Raw genomic sequence first — 20,857 nt, 5'->3', positions numbered from 1 at the left:
TAGACCATAGTGTTGGGTTAGGGAGGACCATATGATAGAGTGAATCTGGAAGTCAGAGATAAATTTAAAAGCTTGAAAAAGGTTGCAGATTATATACAGAGTTTAATGCGACAGAGTATTAAGACAAAAACAGTTTCTTTTTGTAGAGAAGACATTAAAAGATGGTATTAAGAATATATCCACTGTATATTTTAAACATACAAGTATTGCATCTGGCATTTACTCCACTGCAGAACGATGTTCTTTCTTAGAACTTTTAATTTACATTTTAAGTAAATTCACAGCTACAAAGCTCAAATCCTCTGAAAATCTGCCCTCTGTATAAAGCATGGAAAAAGAGATGGAAAAACTATGGGAAAAGCACAAGACTGCATTTAAAGCAATATGGATAGGCTTCTAGCTCAGTTCATTGCAGGCAGGAATATCTTACAGACTGCAGCTTCCAGGCACATATTTTATTGTGATGAAGATAAATTATGCATAATCCTACATTATGAATATTTACAAATCTGTTATTTTTAATACTGAAGTGAAATGCCCTTTTCCAAATTCATTTTGCATTACAGTAGAGCACTATAGTATTTAAATCAATTTTACTCATGATTCTGCTTAACTAAAAAGAAGACCTCAAGAACATTTGGGAAGACAAAATATATTAAGCATTTCTATTGCTACAAAACTACTTCTTACGGTTAAAATTTGTCACCAGTATTTGACTGTTTACTTGTCTCCTCATAAAGTAGAAATTATTCTGGCAGTATGCACGCCCTCATGTTCTTCTCCAACATGTTTTAGCCGTGAAGTCCACAGCAACATCCAGAAGCGGAGCAAAATTTTAAATTTGCTATTTCAGTTCATTCAAGGAACATATAATCACTAAATAGCCCAACTTCCCATACAAGATATTTTGGGCCGTACCTTAACTATTTTTGTTAGCATCAACTTTTATCACAGTTATCTAGGATTATTTCTCAACTATCTTACCATTTCAGCAGTTGCTAAATCCACATTTTAGTATCCCAGTAGCTTATCATTTAGCAATACAGGATTGCATTTATTTACTAGTTAAGCAGTTTTGTTATTTTTAAGTGTCTTAGATCTTGTTGTAGTAGTTTTATTATTTTTAATCCATTTCTCTGATTCAGTGTAATTTGCTGAGAAAATTTTTTAACTGTTTCTTGATCCATGTAACTTTTGGCATGAAATTGTGTTCACTCTTGATCACTGACCACAGTAAAGGTTATATCATGCACATAGCTGAGACAAGAATCTGCACTTAGGATTTATGCCTCAAGGACAGCAGAGGAACAGAACTAAGGACCGGATGATCTGAAACTGAAGGCACTTCAATTCAACACCACTGCCACTTCCACTACACAACCACTCCACTCCACAACACAACCACTCCAAAAGAGTTTGAGACAATCCACCACAGTCTTCACTTCTGCCAACCTTAAGATGCTGAGGACAAGGAGCAAAGAACACCATTTAGTCTCTGCTCCAGAATCACTGCTTCAAGTCCTAAACAAACAAAATTTCCTCACCATTACTTCATGCAGAAGGAAAACAATATAAATGGTTTGCACATAAGTCCCAGTCCAGATCAATTCACTTGTCTGGTTCAATGCGAAAACAATCAACTACTTCTTATGAGGGGGAGTTTCATGTCAAGGGAAACCTTTACGTTTACTTATATGCCATGCTAACAGGACTGTGAGATGGTTACACTGTGGTGAAACAAGAAATGAATCAACTCAGCTGCCTCACAAAGAAGACAGAAGGAGGTCCCACATGTGTAGACTTGATTCTGAAGCAAAGACCCTGTGTGGAACTTTTCCAAGATGAGGAGAATATCTCTACTCTCCGCCACAATCTATCAGGCATGATCTTTTGTGCTGATCACAAGACATCAGCACTTACTTATTCCCTTGATGTCAGAATCAAGAGTTCTAGGGTTGGACCAGATGTAGCCCTTACCTATAATCACAATTGTGTTCTGACTTGATAGTTTACTTCAGAGAAATCCCCCCACTGAATGTGCAGCGTGGGTCCATGCTGGGCATGCTGTAGTCCCAACTCTTAATTCCTCTACTGCTGCTTCAGTGTTTGAAGTAGAACATGTTCGACGCATGAGTTACCGGCTTGGAAGTCATAGTTTCAGTGGTCAAAAAAGGACATCTTCGGTGCTAATTAACCTTAGGCTAATTTTGACTAATACTTATTTTCATATCAGTATTTAACCAAATTCTTTGAGTCAGCTTCTTACGTAGCATCTCTTGTTTTATCCTTATAAGCAACCTGAACATGAGCTTTTAAAAAACATTTTATTCTCCATTATAGATAATTGCAGTCTGACTTTGCTGTACTTTATTATGATGATGGTGTTCTTTTCCCAACCTCACCAGCGACAGAGACTCCCCTGTCTCTGTAGCCATTCTACCTCTGGTATTTCTTTAACCCCATTAACTTCATATGTTTCAAGAGCAACTGTTCTTCACTCCACCATACACTTGTCCAAACTAATTTTCTCCCATTCCTCATGAATGTGATTGCTTCTTTGAGAGTCTTGAGTATGAGTTAAAGTAGATTTTCCCCAGATTAGAAAGTTGCACACAGCTATTCTCCAACCTGCAAAGCAAAGGATACTTTTGTGTGCACGCCACACTTCAATTTGATACTAAATTCTGGCCTGTGTCTAAAGGTCATTTCATACACACATAGGGGAATAAACAAAACAGGTGGTAGAGCAGAATATCCCTCTGTCCAATACTGCTCCCTTTTCCCGCGGTTTCTGAACTGACTTTTCCAAGTCAAATACTCAGAAGCACAGAAACTTTTTCAAGCCTTTTTCTAGTCCAATTTAAAAATACAACATCCTCTTACAAGGTGCACAATATTTCAAGTAGGCACTTCCACTGTCTACATTATCCACCTGCTTGTTGGGAGAGCACCGCCTCTAGATCTCCAGCTGTGGAACAGGTGCAGCTTAGAATAATGTGGAAGAGAGGCAGACCTGGAATTGCCACCAAAAGCATAAGTTGCAGCTAATCCCAACAGATAGCAACTGAACCAGCTAGAACAACTAGGTACAGTAAGTGCTCTGCTACAAAGACCTACCACCTCTAATTTGCGCCATCACTAAATATAAACATAAATATATATCTTTTGTTTCCAAACTGATAGCCATTCACTCACTCAAATTCTCTGAGAGGGAATTAAATTCACTTGAGTTTTTTTTAAAAAAAATTGGACACTTAAAAAACATATAAACAAGCACAAGAGAGAACATGAAAAAAGAATAAAAGAATATACTCATTTAACAACCACAATTGGGACTGGCAACTTAGTTGTTAAGTGAAGCAGTCACTAAGTGAAACTGTGACTGTACTTATGATCATACTTCAGCTTTCCTTTGCTTTTCAGACCTGCAAAGGTCATGAATGTGAGGCTTGGTCGTAAAGTTACTTTTTCATCACTGTCATAACTGCAAACGGTCACTAAACTAGGCAGTCACTAAACAAGGACTGTACTACAGGTAAATAAGCCAAGGATCTTAAAGTCTTGTGGAGGTTATAACTTCATTAATTAGTGGTAAGTAGTTAAATATATTGTACATACTATACCACAGTGAAAGACTAAGAATCACTATTAAACTTGAGCTAAATATGAATATTAAATTTATATAGCACTTGGCTTAGTGTATTGAGCCTCTATTCACAAATGTGCAGCATGACGGTCCATCATTAAGCAAGGCAGTGTTATTATTATAAATCATCAGTGATGTTAAATTAAGGAGCAGTACCTTGCTTGCTTATGGCTGCTTTGTAAATAGATGCCTCTGCTGAACTTTGATTTGGTAACTTCTCAGGATACATCTCTTTCGGTATAATAAAGAGTTAGTGGCAGCATATGACATGTACCTTGCTTAACTGTAAGGGAAAATAGTTCAATGAAGGTGTCAACACAACATGCATCTGCTGTAAAAAAAGGCCAACAGCATGTTAGGGATAATAAGAAATGTTATTGAAAATAGGGATGCCAATATCATTAATGCCGTTATATAAATCAATGGTCCAGCCGCATCTGGAATATTGTGTACCACTTTGGTAGCCACACCTCAAAATATGTATAGTGGAGGTAGAGAAGGTTCACAGGAGGGCAGCTAAGATGATCAAGGGGCTGGAGCAACTTCGCTATGAGGAAAAGGAAGCAACATTTGGGGCTTTTTAATCTAGAAAGGAGGCTAATGAAAAATGACATGACTGAGGCAAACAAAAGTATGCATGGTGTAGATAAAATGTAGGGGAAAAGCTATTTTCCCCTTCCCCAAATACTAGAACCAGAGGCCACCCAATGAAATTGAATCTTGGAGGAATCAGGACAGACAAAAGGAGATCTATACAATGTGTATTTCAACTTTGGAATTCCCTACCACAAGATATGGTGTTGGCTGGCTTCAAAAAAGGGGTTGAACCAATTCATGGAAGTCATGGGGATCAATGGCTGCTAGCCTTGATGGTTGTGTGACTGCCTCTGAAGGCCTTCTGCTGGGAGAGCAGTGGGATTCCTTGTGTAGTTCATGAGAACAGACTGCTGGACTAGATAGCCAGGGGTTCGATCCAGCAAAGCACTGCTTACGTTCTTATGTTTAACTTTGGGCAGCATTTGTTAATTTCAGATTTATAGCTTGGAAAGTCAGAATAGTGCCCTCAGAGTTCATCAGACATGGATAAAATAATACATTTTAAGCAGCCTAGAAAAATATTCTTGAGAATGTAATTTGTGTGCCCTAAGCACCACAACTATACTACGTAATACATAGTTGTGAAATGCATAACAATGTATCTTGTACATTTATAATGTGCAGTATATATGCACTAGGCTTGACATCATGCTTATCACAAAAGAATGGGGAAGGGTCACTGAAGCTGAAGTAATAGTTTGCAAAGATCAGCTTACGATTATTTACTTGTTCTGTTTCTAAATTGTCCATAGCCAAATATGACTTGCACAAATTTGCTTTTTCCTTGACATTATTAGATTATTATCTAGCAAATGCTAAATAGAGAATGCTTCCCACAAACAGTATACCTCCTATGTAATGTCATTGCTGTTTGACCACATCAGTGTGTCCCCCAAAAGAATCTTCAGGATGTGTCAGCTGTCTAAAACTGCTGTGTAATGTCATCATGGTGCAGCTAATTATACTGACACAACATGTGAACCCAAAGTCAAAGAGGATGCCCTTGTACCTCTGACTGGGTTTCATTCTCTACTAGATGACAGTAATTATGCAACATTTGGCTACTGGCAATTTCAATTAAGTCCTCCTGATGCAAAAATACAGAAGAGTGATGCATCCTCCAAAATACTGCACTTCGTTGAGTCCTTGTATGAGGCTGCTTTCATTTCAGTCAAGAGGAACAACTGGACAGGAGTCACATGCAGAAATGCAGACAGGAGGTGACTAATTCTTACTCTTCCACACATGAAAAGTACAACTTTTTGGTTACAAAAACAAAGAATGCTTCCTACTTTAATTAATAAAGTGCATGCCTCTTCACTATCAAAAATCTGGAAACTTTGTCATAGTGTTTGTTCTCTCTCTCACTGATTGAAGTTTCTAGCCAAACAAGATTCACAGAATTGTGTAGGGCTTAGAAAACTATACAAATTCGGTTTGAGTGGGAGTTAGAAGAAAAATAACTGTGTCCAAACCCTGAAAAATCCCTACTTAGGGTGATTTATATTCACAAAAGTGTGACAATCAAATTAGTTCTTACTATTGTCCTCCAATGTTTAGGACACAGAGTATATACTGAGACAACTGAGCTAACATGCTGCTTATTAAAAATGTGTTTCTAAAAATCCATTCCCAAACCCAGTTCCTTACTTTACTAAAAGAAAAAGAGACCTCAATTCCATACCCATTAGACCATTACCTGTATATAAAGTGGCTAAGTTTACTTTTAAAAACGATCAGACAATGCAGCTCCCAAATCTGTGCAACCCTGGAAATGTGCTAATTTCAGCAACACATCTACTAAAATTGGAACAGACTAGATACAGAGAAGGTTAGCATTCAATTCCTGAAACCATTAAAGAAAGAAAGGAATTCTTTGGCTGGTTTCCAGGGCTAAATGCATCCCTGCCACAAGGGGGCGCAGCAGCAGCACCTGATAAGTGAAAAATTATCCATGCTAATAATGAATAGAAGTCTTCTGCTTTGGTCTTTCAAGAGGAGTGGAACACATCCACTATCTTTCGGACAGAGGTGTACAAAGCATGTACTGCATTGACAGCCAAAATGCTACAACTTCCAAAGTATTATATATACTGTGCAACTGTTCAAGCAGATGGATAATTAAAGGCATACACTGTCATCAAACTACTATAATCGTATTTAGTGGAGCCTTGGATTTCTGGTTAGAGATTGCATTTTGTCTTATGATTCAACAATCACTTTTCCCAAACCTTCCCATCAGAAGTGGCCACTATTCACACACAAGCAAAAATATCCCTGTATATGGAATGATACCTAGTTGGCAAGTGCACAACACATAGGTACAAAATGACCTATCCTGAGCTACAGAAGCACATTAGTTGACAGAAGACACCATCCACCTGCTAGGACCATATTCCCACAATTATTGGAATCACAAAATAACCAATCATATCTTAGCTTGTGAAAACACAACCAATCTGGTTAGTTTATGGCGTCATACATGCCTGGACGACTGAGTATAGTTTTCCATGGAGAACCACGTAATGGGGATACTGTCTGTACTTCGCAGATAATGTACATTCCTGGTGGTTCACCCTTACCTTCAACAATTCACTTTTCTGCATTTATAGATTGCACTCACTGAATCAGAGTGTGTGTGAGTGATGAGCATGAGCACATGCATGTATATGCATCTCTTAAGACTCAGTGCCACTCAGCATAAACACATGAATGAAATTTAAACTTAGATTTCAATACTTAGACGTCACCAAGTTATTGTATTTGATTACTGGTTCTTATTTTCCTGCTATACATTTTTCTGATCCATGACTGCTTTTCCATATCTCTTATATCTCTCAAGCAACCTGACCATGGATGCTGAGAAGAAATACAGGAAGTGGCTATTACCAACCTGCCTTGTTTAGGAATGGTTCTAGAGATCTACTGTTGGAAAAAGAATGCTGGATTATAAGGAATTTACTGTAATCTGATACAATGAATTGCTAAGGAACACTGAAAAGGCACTTCTGATTGATTGATTGATTGATTGATTGATTATGTGCCATCAAGTTGGTGTCAGCTCTTAGTGACCACATAGACAGATTTTCTCCATGATGATCTATCCCTAACCTGGTCCTTCAGGTCTTCCAACAGTACACCAAGAAATGGTACTAATGTAACTAGGATTGGTGCATTCCATCCAGTAATGAGCTTCATGCATCCCTAGGATATATCTATCATCTGATAAAGTTGTCTATTTCTGGAAAATATTTAAACATTAATCAGTTGTGGTCACTACATTAATATGTTGGATTTTCAAAAATAGCAGGATATGAACAACAGATTACAACAATTAATTCTCATGCTTCCACCAGTCTAGAATGGAGGTGTCCTAGATTCCACATATTGTGCAAAGATGCTTCAACTGGCATTTATTTATTTATTTATTTGTTCATTTGCTTATTTATTTATTTGCTTTTGTGGGCAGGGGTAGAAACAATACATTTCAAGTGGCAAGTGTGTTACAAAATAAAGCAAAGAGGGTTAGTATTTGGATGGGGAAATACCTGGAATTCTCAGGGCTGGAATCAGGCTGGAAAATCTAAAAATATCCTGTGAAGAACAAATGGAAACCACTTCCATATGTAGTCAATAGGAGTTGAGCTCTATTTGAGTGAGTCCTTATTTTTTTTGGTTTCAGTAATGTTAATTTAAATGGCTCCTTGAAATATAAAAGAACAACAACACAGAGTAAGTTAATTTCAACTTTCCACTGTGAATGGCTTGAAATCAACAATAGAAATAAGTTCTTCTTATGCTCAAACTTTAAGCCACAAAAAATGACTTACAATTATTTTAACAGATTTTTTTTCCATACACTGACTTGCCCATGCTTTCCCCTGAAACAACAAAGCTCACTTGAAATGTGGAATAAAATCCTTTTGCATTTCTGCTTTTCGTCTTCCCAATATGCATAGTAAACAGAGGGGAAAATAGTGTGTTATGGAAAACTAGTAAAATGTAAACAACTTAATTGTGTCAAAAAGAAGCCTATAGCAGAGAAGTGTATGACATTTTTCTTTTAAAAAGTGAAGAATTAACCTCTACTCTTCATTTTCTAATTGTCCAATGATTCCCATGCAGCTGTACTCCTACAAAACAGCAGCATTTGAACTTAATGTCATTATTATAATTTAGGCAGCCTTAAAGTTTGTAAAACAGTTGCAAAAGTTAAACTTCTAAGCATTATGAAATACAGGGTTATATGCAATTTCTTAAAATATTCAGCTGCAAACAGTAACAACATCTTCAATGATGTGTACAACTTCAGAAGCATGCAGATACGCAGATACAGCCATCTCACTAGTCCTTTCAGGATAAGAAACATTATGCAAAGTGCAGAAAAGGAGTAAGAAATGATAATAAAAAAGAAAATAATGCCTGAGATAAGAAAAAGAAAAATATTTATAGCTTAATCTAGTTTACACCAATATCGTACATGGTAGCTCTCTACACCTTTCTGTCCTTGCAAACCATCCTTGGTTCCATCACATCCATACACCACATCATATATTGCCTTTTTTTTTTTTCTTCCTCTTTCTTCTCTCTTTCTACTCCACTGAATCACATATTTTTCAGTCTTTCCCTGGCTCTCCACACAACTCATCCTTCATATACCTGTTTTCAGTCAGTCTTCATTCTTATGACGAAGCCACCTTAAAATACTTCTTTTGTACTGGTCTCTCACTTTTTATTCAATCCATATTTAGTTCTCGCCAACTCATCCCTGATTCTTCATGCTTTACCACATACTTCTCAAATAACCCACTTCCACTACATTCAGCTCTTCTGTTTCTCCTCTCATATGCAACCCTCACTTTCATAGAACAAAGTGGGCCGAAGCACACTCATAGGCCGTCGCTTCTGCTTCTTTTGACAAACATTCATCACTTGCAACAGATTATATATTACCAACTACTTTTCTACCTGCATTTTCCGACCTTTCTCCATCCATTTCCCCATCTTTAGTAAACATTCTATTAAGGTATGCAAATTCACCCAACTGCTCGTTTTTTATCATATATATATACAGTAACTTGTAATTGTCCACTTCATTTTCCCTGTCAAATATAATTACCTTGGTCTTTGATACCATAATTTTCAGATCCATATTCCTCTCTGCATTGTACAATCTGTCTAATAGTTGCTGAAAATCATTTAGGTTTCAACATCATCTGCACAGAAAAGTGCACATGCATTCATATCCCCAACCAACGCATCTAAAAGTCACTATCATTATTGCTTATATATTTATCCATAAATTGGTTGAACAACCAAGGGAGCACTACAGATCTTTGTCTTACTCTCTGATCAATGCTGAACCATCTCCTAAGCATTCCATTAATTTTCACACATGTTTTACTTCTATCACATACTCTCATCTCATTCAGCAAGCAGCTTTCAATTCCATATTCCATAATTCAGGAATTATTCATTTGAGAATACCTTTTCTCTAAATCAAAAAACATACGGTAAAATTTCTGTCTCCCATTGAAACATTTCTCATTGACTACCTGAAGAGCAAAATCTGGACTTCATGCCCTCTGTCCCCAATAAAACCACACCGTTATTCCCATATTTTTCATTGCTCCCCATTGCTTCTATTCATTCATTCATTCCTTTCAGATTTCTTACAGAAACTTCTTACATTGTGGGGTAAAACTCCAAATAATCCTGCCTATGAATCCTTCATTTCCCAGAGTGCTAAGGTTTGGGGAGAAGCTCTGAAAGAACCTTTAAGAGCTGTGAAAAGTGTTTTCATGCTAAAAGAAAAAATGTATACTGTTGCAACTCTGTAAGAGGGATTGGCTGGAAGGAAAGCGGTGCTTTAAAAAATAGTGATCAGTTCATTCCTTTATTTAGATGAATGCCTGACTACAGGTAATCCTCACTTAATTACCACAACTGGGACTGGCATTTCAGTTGGTAAGCAAAGCAGTCATTAAGTGAATCTGACCTGATTTTACAACCTTTTTGTGGTGTATCACTGCGGGTATTAAGCAAACCACATGGTCATTAAGCGAATCACACAGTTCCCCATTGATTGTGCTTGCCAGAAGCCGGCCAGGAAGGTCAAAAATGGCAATCACATGACCACAGGATGCTGCAATGGTCATAAATGCAAACTGGTTGCAAAGCACCCAAATCATGATCATGTGACCATGGACTCGTTGCAACAGTCGTAAGTGTGAAGACTGGTTGTAAGTCCAAACCATCACTAAAAGAATGGTTGTTAAGTGATGACGACCTGTATGCAGGATGAGAACAAAGAATAACTTCTTCCTTTCATTCTTAAATAGAGGAAACAACCAGGACTGAGTGGAAGGGGGAGAGGCAGAAATGCTTTGTGTAGGGCCCAGAAGCATGTTCTCCAGAACCCCACAGCTCTAGCAACACTATTTGCCACCATGATCCACCAAGTCCTACTACTCTCTAGAATTGTCCTAACAGTCAGGAACCATGCTGAGACGAGGAATAAGTCTCTAGTGTTTTATTACTGCTACATTAGACAGAAAATCCTAACAAACTGAAGAAGCGTGAGAAAACCCAAACAGATAAACCCCAAAACTCAAGGCGGGTCTGTTCTGTGTCTCTTTAAATGGCTGCTCAACTCCTCACTACTACGCATGCGTTTTCCCCCCTGGATAGGAGCCCCCTCCTGCTCACCATCAGTGCTCATGACAAGAATAGCCTTTTGGGAATAAAGGTTAGATCTACTGTATCTGGGCTGCAAAAATCCATATGACTGCTAGATGGTAGCAAAGAGATACAGGAAAGTAATTCTTTGCTGCCAACTATAGATCATGTGGATTTTTGCACCTCCAAAATAGTAGAGCCAATAAAGGGGGATTCCCCTGCTTTTTTTCCCTTCAGCAAAGCCCCACTAGGGTTTATCTAGGCCAACTTGTTTAATATGTGGATGAGATATAAAAATGAATTCACATGATTCTGATTTTCCCTTTCAAAAATTTTTTTTTTCAGAATTGCAATTAGCCATATTTCAAAATCACAGTCCTTCGGAAAATTAAATAAAATTGGCTGGGCTCATGCACTGCATTATGTTAATAACCATGGTTTATACCAAATACTAAACTAAAACCAAAGATATAATATTAGACAGAGCTATATAGGAAGCAATTCAGATGTATAGAAATGAGGGAAATGTGCCTGCCAAGTCTTTATGTTGTCCTCACAGTTCTTAGACAGGTCTATAGGAAACATAGGCTAACAAAGATTTGGCAGGTCTCAAAACTAAATTTTGCAAAAGGAAATAACAGCTACAGTATATTAATCCCTTAATGTAGTTTGGAAAGGAAATATTAAACCAGAGAAAGTTGCAGATATAAGCAAAGAGGTTTCTTCTTCCTTATCTGGATATGTTTAATGAGGAATGTTTATGAAAGTTGCAATAAATGCTTGTTTACTGAATGAATGCTTTGATCTGTTCTTCTATGTCTATACTATAAACTATACTTACCTGGCAGGCGAGATACCATGATCACAGTTGTATCTGTTATTTCTATGTTACAGCTGGAGGAAACAAACTAAACCAGACTGAGCCTGCATGATTTCAAATGTGCATATTTTCCCTAATTAATTAGACATTATGTACTGATGGAGACTGAGGAGTATTGACAGTGCAATCTATGAGCCAGGGAGGTTCTGGTTCCAATTCAGGATATGAATTTACTCAGTAGCATTTTGGAGATAGTTACTATTTGTTTTCTATCTTCGTAAGTCCCAGAATGCCCAGTCAGATTTTGGCTGTGCTGCCTGGGAATTCTAGGTGTTCCAGTCTAATACCCACAAGAAACACTGGTATACAATATGAAATAACACTCTGCAAAGCATATTGTTATGGTGTGAAGTGCTTTGGACCTTTAAAGAATGCTGTGGAAATGCTAAGAATTAATATTACATTGGTTTGAGTGTAGAATTCAAAGGGATTATATTGACATAAAGTAACCCTCAAGAGGAGTTGAGCTAAGAACTTATTCACATAGGGACTTAGATTGCTCAATTCTTGATGACAGATTACCTACTTAGACAGAAAGTCCTTGGAATAGTAATGATATGAACTTTCTGCCAGTAGCATTAATTCTTATTCATAATAAAGCTCACTGTGATCATTAATGGATGAAGATACAGTTGTGAATAGATTTTCACCTGAAGTTCTTCTGCATTAGAAAGTAGAGCTCCATTAGAACAAATCTAAATGCATTTTGTTTACATTGCAACCGCGTCCCCATTCTTATCACCACAAGGCCAGTACCATAGATAAGTATCAGTGCTTTCACATCTATAGGAATTTATTGGATCATCAGAAAAGCTGCATTGGACAGACCCTTCTTTTACTTGTATTATTATAATCAGAATATTCTATCTCACTTGTTCATACATTTGAATGTACTGAGACTGAAATCAAACGTTACTAGGTTTTCTGCTCTATGATCGTAATAAAGGTTCTGATTTTTTGAAATTACTAAGAGCATCATGTTAGAATTAATTGATTAGTCAGCAGTTTCTTCACTGGTCAGTTAAGTATTGTAGGTTAAATAATACTGAACATTGCTAAAAGCATGTGAGTGTTTGAAATAATCAAAGTAAATCTAAATAACTTTGAATAAATAAAAGCTATTGATTGTTTCAAAGAAAGCTAATTGTTCATAATTTTAAAACTCCTGGTTGTTTTGACATATTAATCAAAATACATTTAAAATAGAGAAATATTCCTTGGATGCATAGAATCATTGATTAAAAATGGTTCTTTTTCTTTAAAATTGGTTCACACAGTTTAATCAAAGTTTGGTTGATTGAGCTACAAATTAATCTCATTAAAGATTACATCCCAGTGCACACTGATCCAGTTTTATAAAAAGGCTTAATGAGAATTCAGTGTGTAACAGGCATACCCTGGAAAAGTCTTTTAAAGGTGGTTTGAGCCAGGACATGCTGAATGATGCCAAGACTGATTAACTTGTGTTGAACAATTCACAAATCTGGTTCAATCAAATAAAAAAAAGAAATTACATTGTCTTGCCTCTACTCACTCTACTGCTTTATATATTATGATTTTATATTACTCTGAATGCTAGAAAATAAAAAATGAACAGCAGAATGGTTACATGACCCCCCACCAATTAAAAATGATAATGCAAGAAGAATTTGAGGTACTGCCCAGTTCTCATATTAACACAATTATGCTACAGGTGCTTAACCATGTTGTCATTTCATGCAGTATTGACATAAATTCACACTGATGTTTGGAAAGTCCAAGGACCCCAAGATTATAATTATGGGGTCTGTGCTAGAATCCCATCCTTCTTCTGCCCTATTCTTGTTTAAAATTGTGTCAGAATAGAATAATATAATCCTGTATTCCCAAAATGGGTACAATAATTCAAAGGTTTTATTCTTTTTCAAGCACACTGCTTCTGGATAGGTTGATTCATAATTTTCCAGGGGATTATTTTATCTACCCAAACACTTTCCTGTTTTTTAAGAAAATCCATTAAAATTAACTTACCCAAAAAAGTCCTGTCCCTACCTTCTGAAGACTTTTGCATTGGGTTTTAAATATCAAATAGAGCAATAGAGACTAGAACGTGTAATTCCATAAAACTCTTTCTTGACTATAATAATGTGATTATCTTTTTTTTACCTTCCTCTCTTTTGCGTTTGTTGCTTTCAGCACTGGGAGACGTAATTCCCAGAATTCCACTAATGGAGTAGGAGGAGCCTGCTGAATCTGTGCTTACTGAAGACACCTGTGTCACAGACCCTGTGGAGGCTGTAATTAGAAATAAATTAATCAATAGGCAAACCAACGTAAAAAATAAGAATGCTTCAACATCTTACAATAATCTCTTTAATGAAATTTGAGGAGGTGAGGGGGAGTGAGAGAGAGAAAGAGAGTCACTTGAATGTCCATTTCAAGTATGTCTTCCAGTCGAGTCTCTATTATTGGCTCTAGATGCTGTGACAAAAATGTTTGTTTGGTATAGTAAAAAAAAACAACCCTAAATTAATGGCAAGTGCTTTTGTGGGCACTGTAAAAATAACTTATTCTGATTCACTTTATCAGAGGCTGAAAAATCTGGAATTTTGCTTCTGGAGGATGTCAGATAGAGAAAGGATGCCTTGGAACAGGGTAACAGTGGTGGAAAACTTAGGCTTAGTGGGTTGTTGTTGTTGTTGTTTTGGACCATTTCAGATGTAGTAGTTAGTTTGTAAAGGTTCAAAATATTTCCTATGCCTCATAGTCATATCACAATGCAACCTTCTAACTTATGGTGGTGTTAATATCTCCCTGTTAAGTTGGGAAATCATTTCCTAAGAGCAGATCATGAGGTCATGGCTGAGACAAGTTATGAATGACAACTCACTTTTAACTCATGCTCTCCTCTAGCTCACAAAAGATTGGTAACTAAATTTAATTTTGCTTCCAGGATAATATATATAAGACTATTTCGTTGCAATAAATTAGTCTGAAAAGGAATAATGTGGTTGCTTGGGGCCACACAATAACAATAACAAGGGATTTAAATTTAATTTTAAATTCAACACTCTAGACGTTTTGTAGGATAGACCAAAGGAAACCATTTCTAGGACATTTGCACTCTGAAGAGAAAGAGGGTTGTAGCAACAATTGTTGCTGCATTAGCATTTTATGTTTAGAGTAAAAGAAAATGACATGTAGGCTTTGGATCCTGTGTATTAGGAGAATCTCTTGGTCTGCAAAGGGCATCTCTAACAAAAGCAAAACATATAAAGCATTAAATAACTACCATTATTTTGCCCTTCAATAATATCCAAAATCTTCCCTGCCGGGGCAGGAAAGTCATTCTGCCACATGATACAACTCGCTCGGTTCAGTTCTGAGTTAATTTGATTTCATTGGAGTAAAATACACACTGAAATTGGACTCAGTATGCAGAGTGCATATCAATGCCATCCATTGTTAGTTTTATGGCTAATAAAGATGCAATTTAATTTATTTAAGAAGCTATATGTATTCTATGTAATTAGACTTCGCAAATTCAGAAGTCAAACACGATTCAAAATCAGGAACCTTGGATAAGTGGTTTCTCTGCCTGATCCATTCCCCTCTTAGTATAATCACAAAAGAGATCACCCACAATATTCTGTAGCTTCCCTTCTAGAGAGGCCTCAGAGGCGTAGCAAAGGTGGTGGAAAGGGCAGGCCATTGGTTTAGTTGCTTTCTGTCAAAGCCTTGGGGTGGGGAAATACACATTTATTTAATTTTTAAATATTTCTTATTTAAATAATTTATATGGCCATCCAACTTGAACAGTGTGACTCTGGGCAGCTTATAAAAAACATCGAAGCAAAAACAACATATCCAATAAAGTCAATAAAAGGCAACTGGGCTCACATTCATACCCTCTTCTGGTGGAAACTACTCATCCCAGCCCCAAAACTCAGGGGTACAGCCACATTTTTAAGGCCTTACTAAAGTCCAGTAGTGTCAGGGGCAACCTGCAAGCCATGGATTGGCTGTCACTGCAATACATGTTATTCACTAAAGACTCTAAAATTGAACTGAAGTGACTATTACAGAGTAATAGACTGAGGATTTCTTCTCTATAGGTCTAGTCCATAGCTTGAGCTGAAACAACTGGAATTAAATCCATTAAGTCTTGAGTGAAATCAGTGAGATTAATCTAGAATAAGAAGATGAATGTCCTTTTAACCCAGTTGTTTATATTTAAAACACAGCTGCAAATTAATAAGCTTGTTTTTAATCCAAATAAAATTTACTGAAATTCATTTCTCTCAAGGGTTTTACGGAGGGAATTTTTAACAAAAAATCTCTACTGTAACGAGAATAAAATCAAGGCATCTATGGTAATCTATTTTTAAGATGAGTTAAGTTAAAGTACTTTGATTCCTCTTCTTTAGTTCAGCAGGAGCATTTCAGCTTGAATGTATTATGTAAGTACTTCAAATTAGCTGAGTTTATTTTAAGCAGTTCTGTTCCTGTGTCAGAGACTCTGCCAAAAAACCTATAAAGTCTATTACTCTTCAGTGACTAGCGTTCGATGATATGCATCTGAATTAGGGAAAAAGGAGAGAGAGCAAAATAAAGTTTTCAGAGTTTTGCTACCTCTTCACTCAAAATTGCAAGTGCACAAAGAATTATGGAAGGCTTGGTTGATAGAAGAAAAAAAACACATTCAAAACTACTTACTGACTAATGGTGCAGAAAATGTTATGAAGAACTATCCTTTTCTTGATTTATTACTTTAATTATCTGACATTCTATAGACCCCCATTAGTGGGATGATTTTTTTTTTTTTGGTTTAGATTTCAATTTTCTGTCTCATGGTGAAAGCTATTTATCATAATAATCAGTAAAATTCAAAACCTTTTAGCAGTATTTATAAAATTCATTTACCATGTTCAGCCCTTGGAGAATGATAAAGAAGGTGCATTAGTACGTGTGCTGAAGTGTTCTATGCAGAATTTTCTGGCCATAAGAGTGATTAAAAGTTCTTTAGAATGAATACACACACTCGCGCGCGCACACACACACACAAACAGTTTCCGTTACCTATGCTATGACTTGAGGCTGGGACTTGCTGGTTAGGTGGCTGCTGTACCTTTGTCCGAATAATCCTGCATAACAGACAAATTCCTACTTACTATTATATAAATAACAGCAGAAAACAGATTATTTATGCAACATGATTAAGAATAATGAATGTCCAAGCAAATTATTCCAGTTCATTACTGTGGTACATCCCAGAGAACATTAGTGAAAGTATGAAAATTTTGTTGAGAATGAGTAAGAAAGAGATGCTCTTCACAAAACATTCTTGCATTGTACACATTCTCATGAGGATGGCAACATTCAGAAAAGTTTGGATAGTTAGAGTAACGTGCATGTTATTACCCCACCAAGGGGAACTGAAAGAGTGACAGTTTAGTAAATGGACCAAAATCAAATACAGTATAAACAATAAATTTGATTCCAACAACCAAGACCTCCATTCCCTCAAATGCCCTCCCTCTTAGATTCAAAAAAAGAAATCTGCATTTAAATCCCATAGATATTAATCAGATTTCAACTGATTCTTATTACCACCAATAATACCATGTCATTGGCTTTATGGCACTTAATTATGACTAATTTTATCAAGATTAAGGAAACTGAAACTATTGAATTAGTTATGGCTCTAAAATTAAGACTAAGGAAGCAGGGGCACCCATGGAGGGAGGGTCAAAATCTGCAAGATGCCAGGTACAACATTGTAATCCAAGCCCTATCCCTTTTGTACATGTGTGCAACATTGACACAACTGTCAGCCAGCAGATTTTGAGCAACCCTGCAGATCTTGCTGAGGGGAACCCTCATTATCATTAACCAGGTACTTGATTTTGATTTCCTCCCTTCTTGCTCCCATTGGCTGATCACAGTAAATATGCAGAAATGCCCAAAACATTAACATTATTACAAATTAGGATTTTTATGCCATTTATTTAAACCTAGACTCTTCCTGTGAAAGTGAAAGGCGAAAGGTCCCCTGTGCAAGCACCAAGTCATGTCTGACCCTTTGGGGGGACGCCACTTTCATGACGTTTTCTTGGGAGACTATAGAGCAGGCTGGTTTGCCATTGCCTTCCCCAGTCGTCACCTTCCCCAGCAAGCTGGGTACTCGTTTTGCTGACTTCAGAAGGATGGAAGGCTGAGTCGACCTGAGCCGGCTACCTGAGAATCCAGCTTCCACTGGGACCGAACTCAGGTCGTGGGGAGAGTTTCGGTTGCAATACTGCTGCCTACCACTCTGCACCACACGAGACTCTTCCTACATTCAACAAATTTACGTACACCAGCACACACAGAGAATATAACTTGGCCTATTGCAACATTTGCCACAATAAATATGCAGTTTTTAAAAAATTATGGCTTTCATATATATTTGGATAGGGAAATAATACTATTGTGGAATAAATCCATAATATACCATCTACCATCCATCTACCATAGAGCATCTACAGGGGAGATGTAGTAAGAACAGTCAAAACAAGAGATCTGCACTATATGTTTTCCTAGTGACACAAATGGTGAGCTTGTCATTGATTTCAGTAAGAACAAACTGATGCACTAAGCTTGACTACCTGAGGTCCCGCCTCCCCAGGTATAAACTTTCCCAGCAATCTAGATCAGAAGAAGTCCTGAGGAAGTTGCCACTGCTGCCAGAAGCTTCCCTACATAGAAAAGGGCCTTCTCCATTATGCGCTTCCAATTTAAGGAGGTGCATTTCACCACCACCAACCTTTTAGCTGCTAATCGATTGCAATTGTATTGATCCTAATGTTGTAGTTTTTATAAGCTGCCTCGATTGTTTATATAAGCAGATAGGCATGATACAAATTCAATATCTTAAAGGAATAAAGTATTCAGTCAACTAACCATCTGTTTATTGCCATAATTCTATGCATACATGCATTAATACACACAGACCTGATTCAGTATAATATTTAACAGGTGGCTTGTGTTCCAGTTTTGTTTTATTCTCATTTGTTAGTTTTCCATACTTAGAATATTAAAAAAATAATACCCTTTTTATATATGACCTGGAAAACAGCTGAAGAAATGCTGGGCCAATTATTTAATTCTATAATTGAATAATTTGGTATTATTCAATTCAAGGTTTTAACTTGAAACAATTTACAGTACAGCACATCTAAGCAGCTGAAGAGGCCTACATCCTGCAGTGGATGACTTGGGATGATGATGATGATGATGATGATGATGATGATGATGATGATGATGATATAAATAATTTCAATAGAGTAGCTGAAAAAATTATCATGACAAATTATCTATTTTCCCAAGCTTGCACAACTCACCAATCTATGAACAATACTGATTATGTGCTTGTTCAGCAAAGGCCCCACGTAAGTTTATATTTCCCAAGCCTCTGGTTGCTAGACTTTAAAACTATATATTTAAGACAAAATTTAGAAGCAAACTTCATGTTTATGCTCTTAAAGGTTTACATTTAGAGTTATGCAGTAATTGTTTGCCAAGCACAAGCATTCTATTCTTGAAAAACCTCATGGATTGTGAGTTGTTAGTAGATCTAAGACCTTATGGGAAAAACAGTGTTAGGGGACTTAAGTCACAGGCTAAGTCATGATTCAACCTGTTAAAATCCCTCAAACTTTTCTTAACCTATAATAAAGATAATTCAGAACAATGCCATAATAAATAAGTCTTTAATAAACCTACAAGAAATGGAATTTCAAGACAGTATTTCTTCATTGAGTTTTTAGCAACACAACTTTTTACAGACTTCCTCACTTCTAACAGCATACTTGGGGACCATCTTAACTTCAACAAGTTCAGACCACCTGGTTCTCTGATCCTTATGACAAGAAACACAGTTGTGCCATCATATGACCTTATGGATATTCAGATTTTTAGGATATTGATATACAGACAATTTCCTCTGGGTGTTCAAAGGTACATATGGTGAACTCACATATAGTGAAAAATGACTGGATAAATAAGCCACTATACAATAACAAGAAATAAAACTCTGTGCTCTTGTACTGTATGTCACTGATTTGCCTCTTCCCACTACCTTGTTGTCTTTATGTCAGCCTACACACCCATGCCCATGACTGGGAGAAGGGTAAAAAAGAACAAGGAACAAGTACAGTAGAGGACAGCCATTCCATGGCCAGTCTTTCCTCCTGGCAAACATCCAGTGGCCAGAAGAAAAAGTTAGTCTATGGTTAGTTCCACCATACATTAACCAACCCTGCCTGGTTTTGTCTTGCTGATTCACTCATGGCATGCAAATTCAGGGCACTGAAAGATGAGATAATTCTTCTGGCATATCTTAACTAAGAATAATTAAGCTCCACTGGTTACACCTAAGAAGAATTACAAAGAATCATCCACATCCAGAAGGCGATGGTTTAGGGCTAAAAGGTATGTACCTACAGGACCACCTGCTGCAATGAGAACTGACCCTCACAAAGGGATCCTCCAAGGAGAAGCTGCTGGTGCTACCCCATTTTTGTGAAGTGAGGCAGTTGAGGCTAGGAAACATTACTTCTTGGTTATTACATCTATACTTTGGAACAGCCTCCTCCTTGAAGCTATACTGGCTCTTTCAATAATTGACTTCCAGAAGTTGATTAAGCCAGAGTTCTTTAACTCTTTAATTCTTTATTTTTTTTTAAATTTACTCTATTTTCTCTTTTGTTGTTGTTATGGAACCATTCTTCTGTGTTGGTCTGTTGTATCATGAACATTTTACCATTTTTTCATTGTGTGGTTTTTGTGTTATAAACTGATGTGTGTCTGAAAAGATTTGGTAGTATACAAGACAAACATACAAATAAGGACTGCAAAATCTAGATCACCAATAGATGGCAGAAAATAGGTAGGACTTTCTGTGACTCTTTGCTGCCATCTGGTGGTTCTCAAGATTTAGGCAGCCCAGATCTGATAGTCCTAGTCTGTTAAGGAGGAGGCAAGGAAGAGAAATAAATAATCGTGGTTCTGTTCATGTAACACATTGAATCACAAAC

The 20,857-nt window shown here is 36.9% G+C and overlaps 1 protein-coding gene across 1 annotated transcript in view; it reads right to left on the bottom strand.

Annotated features, from left to right (window-relative positions):
• PAX5 (paired box 5) overlaps positions 1–20,857 on the bottom strand; it is a 257,700-nt gene that overhangs the window by 198,610 nt on the left and 38,233 nt on the right. The window contains exons 4-5 of the mRNA XM_063294844.1: positions 16,860–16,924; positions 13,947–14,075 (exon numbers count right to left, since the gene is read on the bottom strand). Coding sequence (XP_063150914.1) covers positions 13,947–14,075; positions 16,860–16,924 — 194 coding nt within the window. The remainder of the gene's footprint in view (positions 1–13,946; positions 14,076–16,859; positions 16,925–20,857) is intronic.

The sequence above is a fragment of the Candoia aspera genome, chromosome 2, assembly GCF_035149785.1.
Source record: "Candoia aspera isolate rCanAsp1 chromosome 2, rCanAsp1.hap2, whole genome shotgun sequence".
NCBI classification, from domain to species: domain Eukaryota; kingdom Metazoa; phylum Chordata; class Lepidosauria; order Squamata; family Boidae; genus Candoia; species Candoia aspera.
Note: the sequence above shows the minus strand (reverse complement) of the source record. Positions and strands in the feature narration are given on the sequence as shown.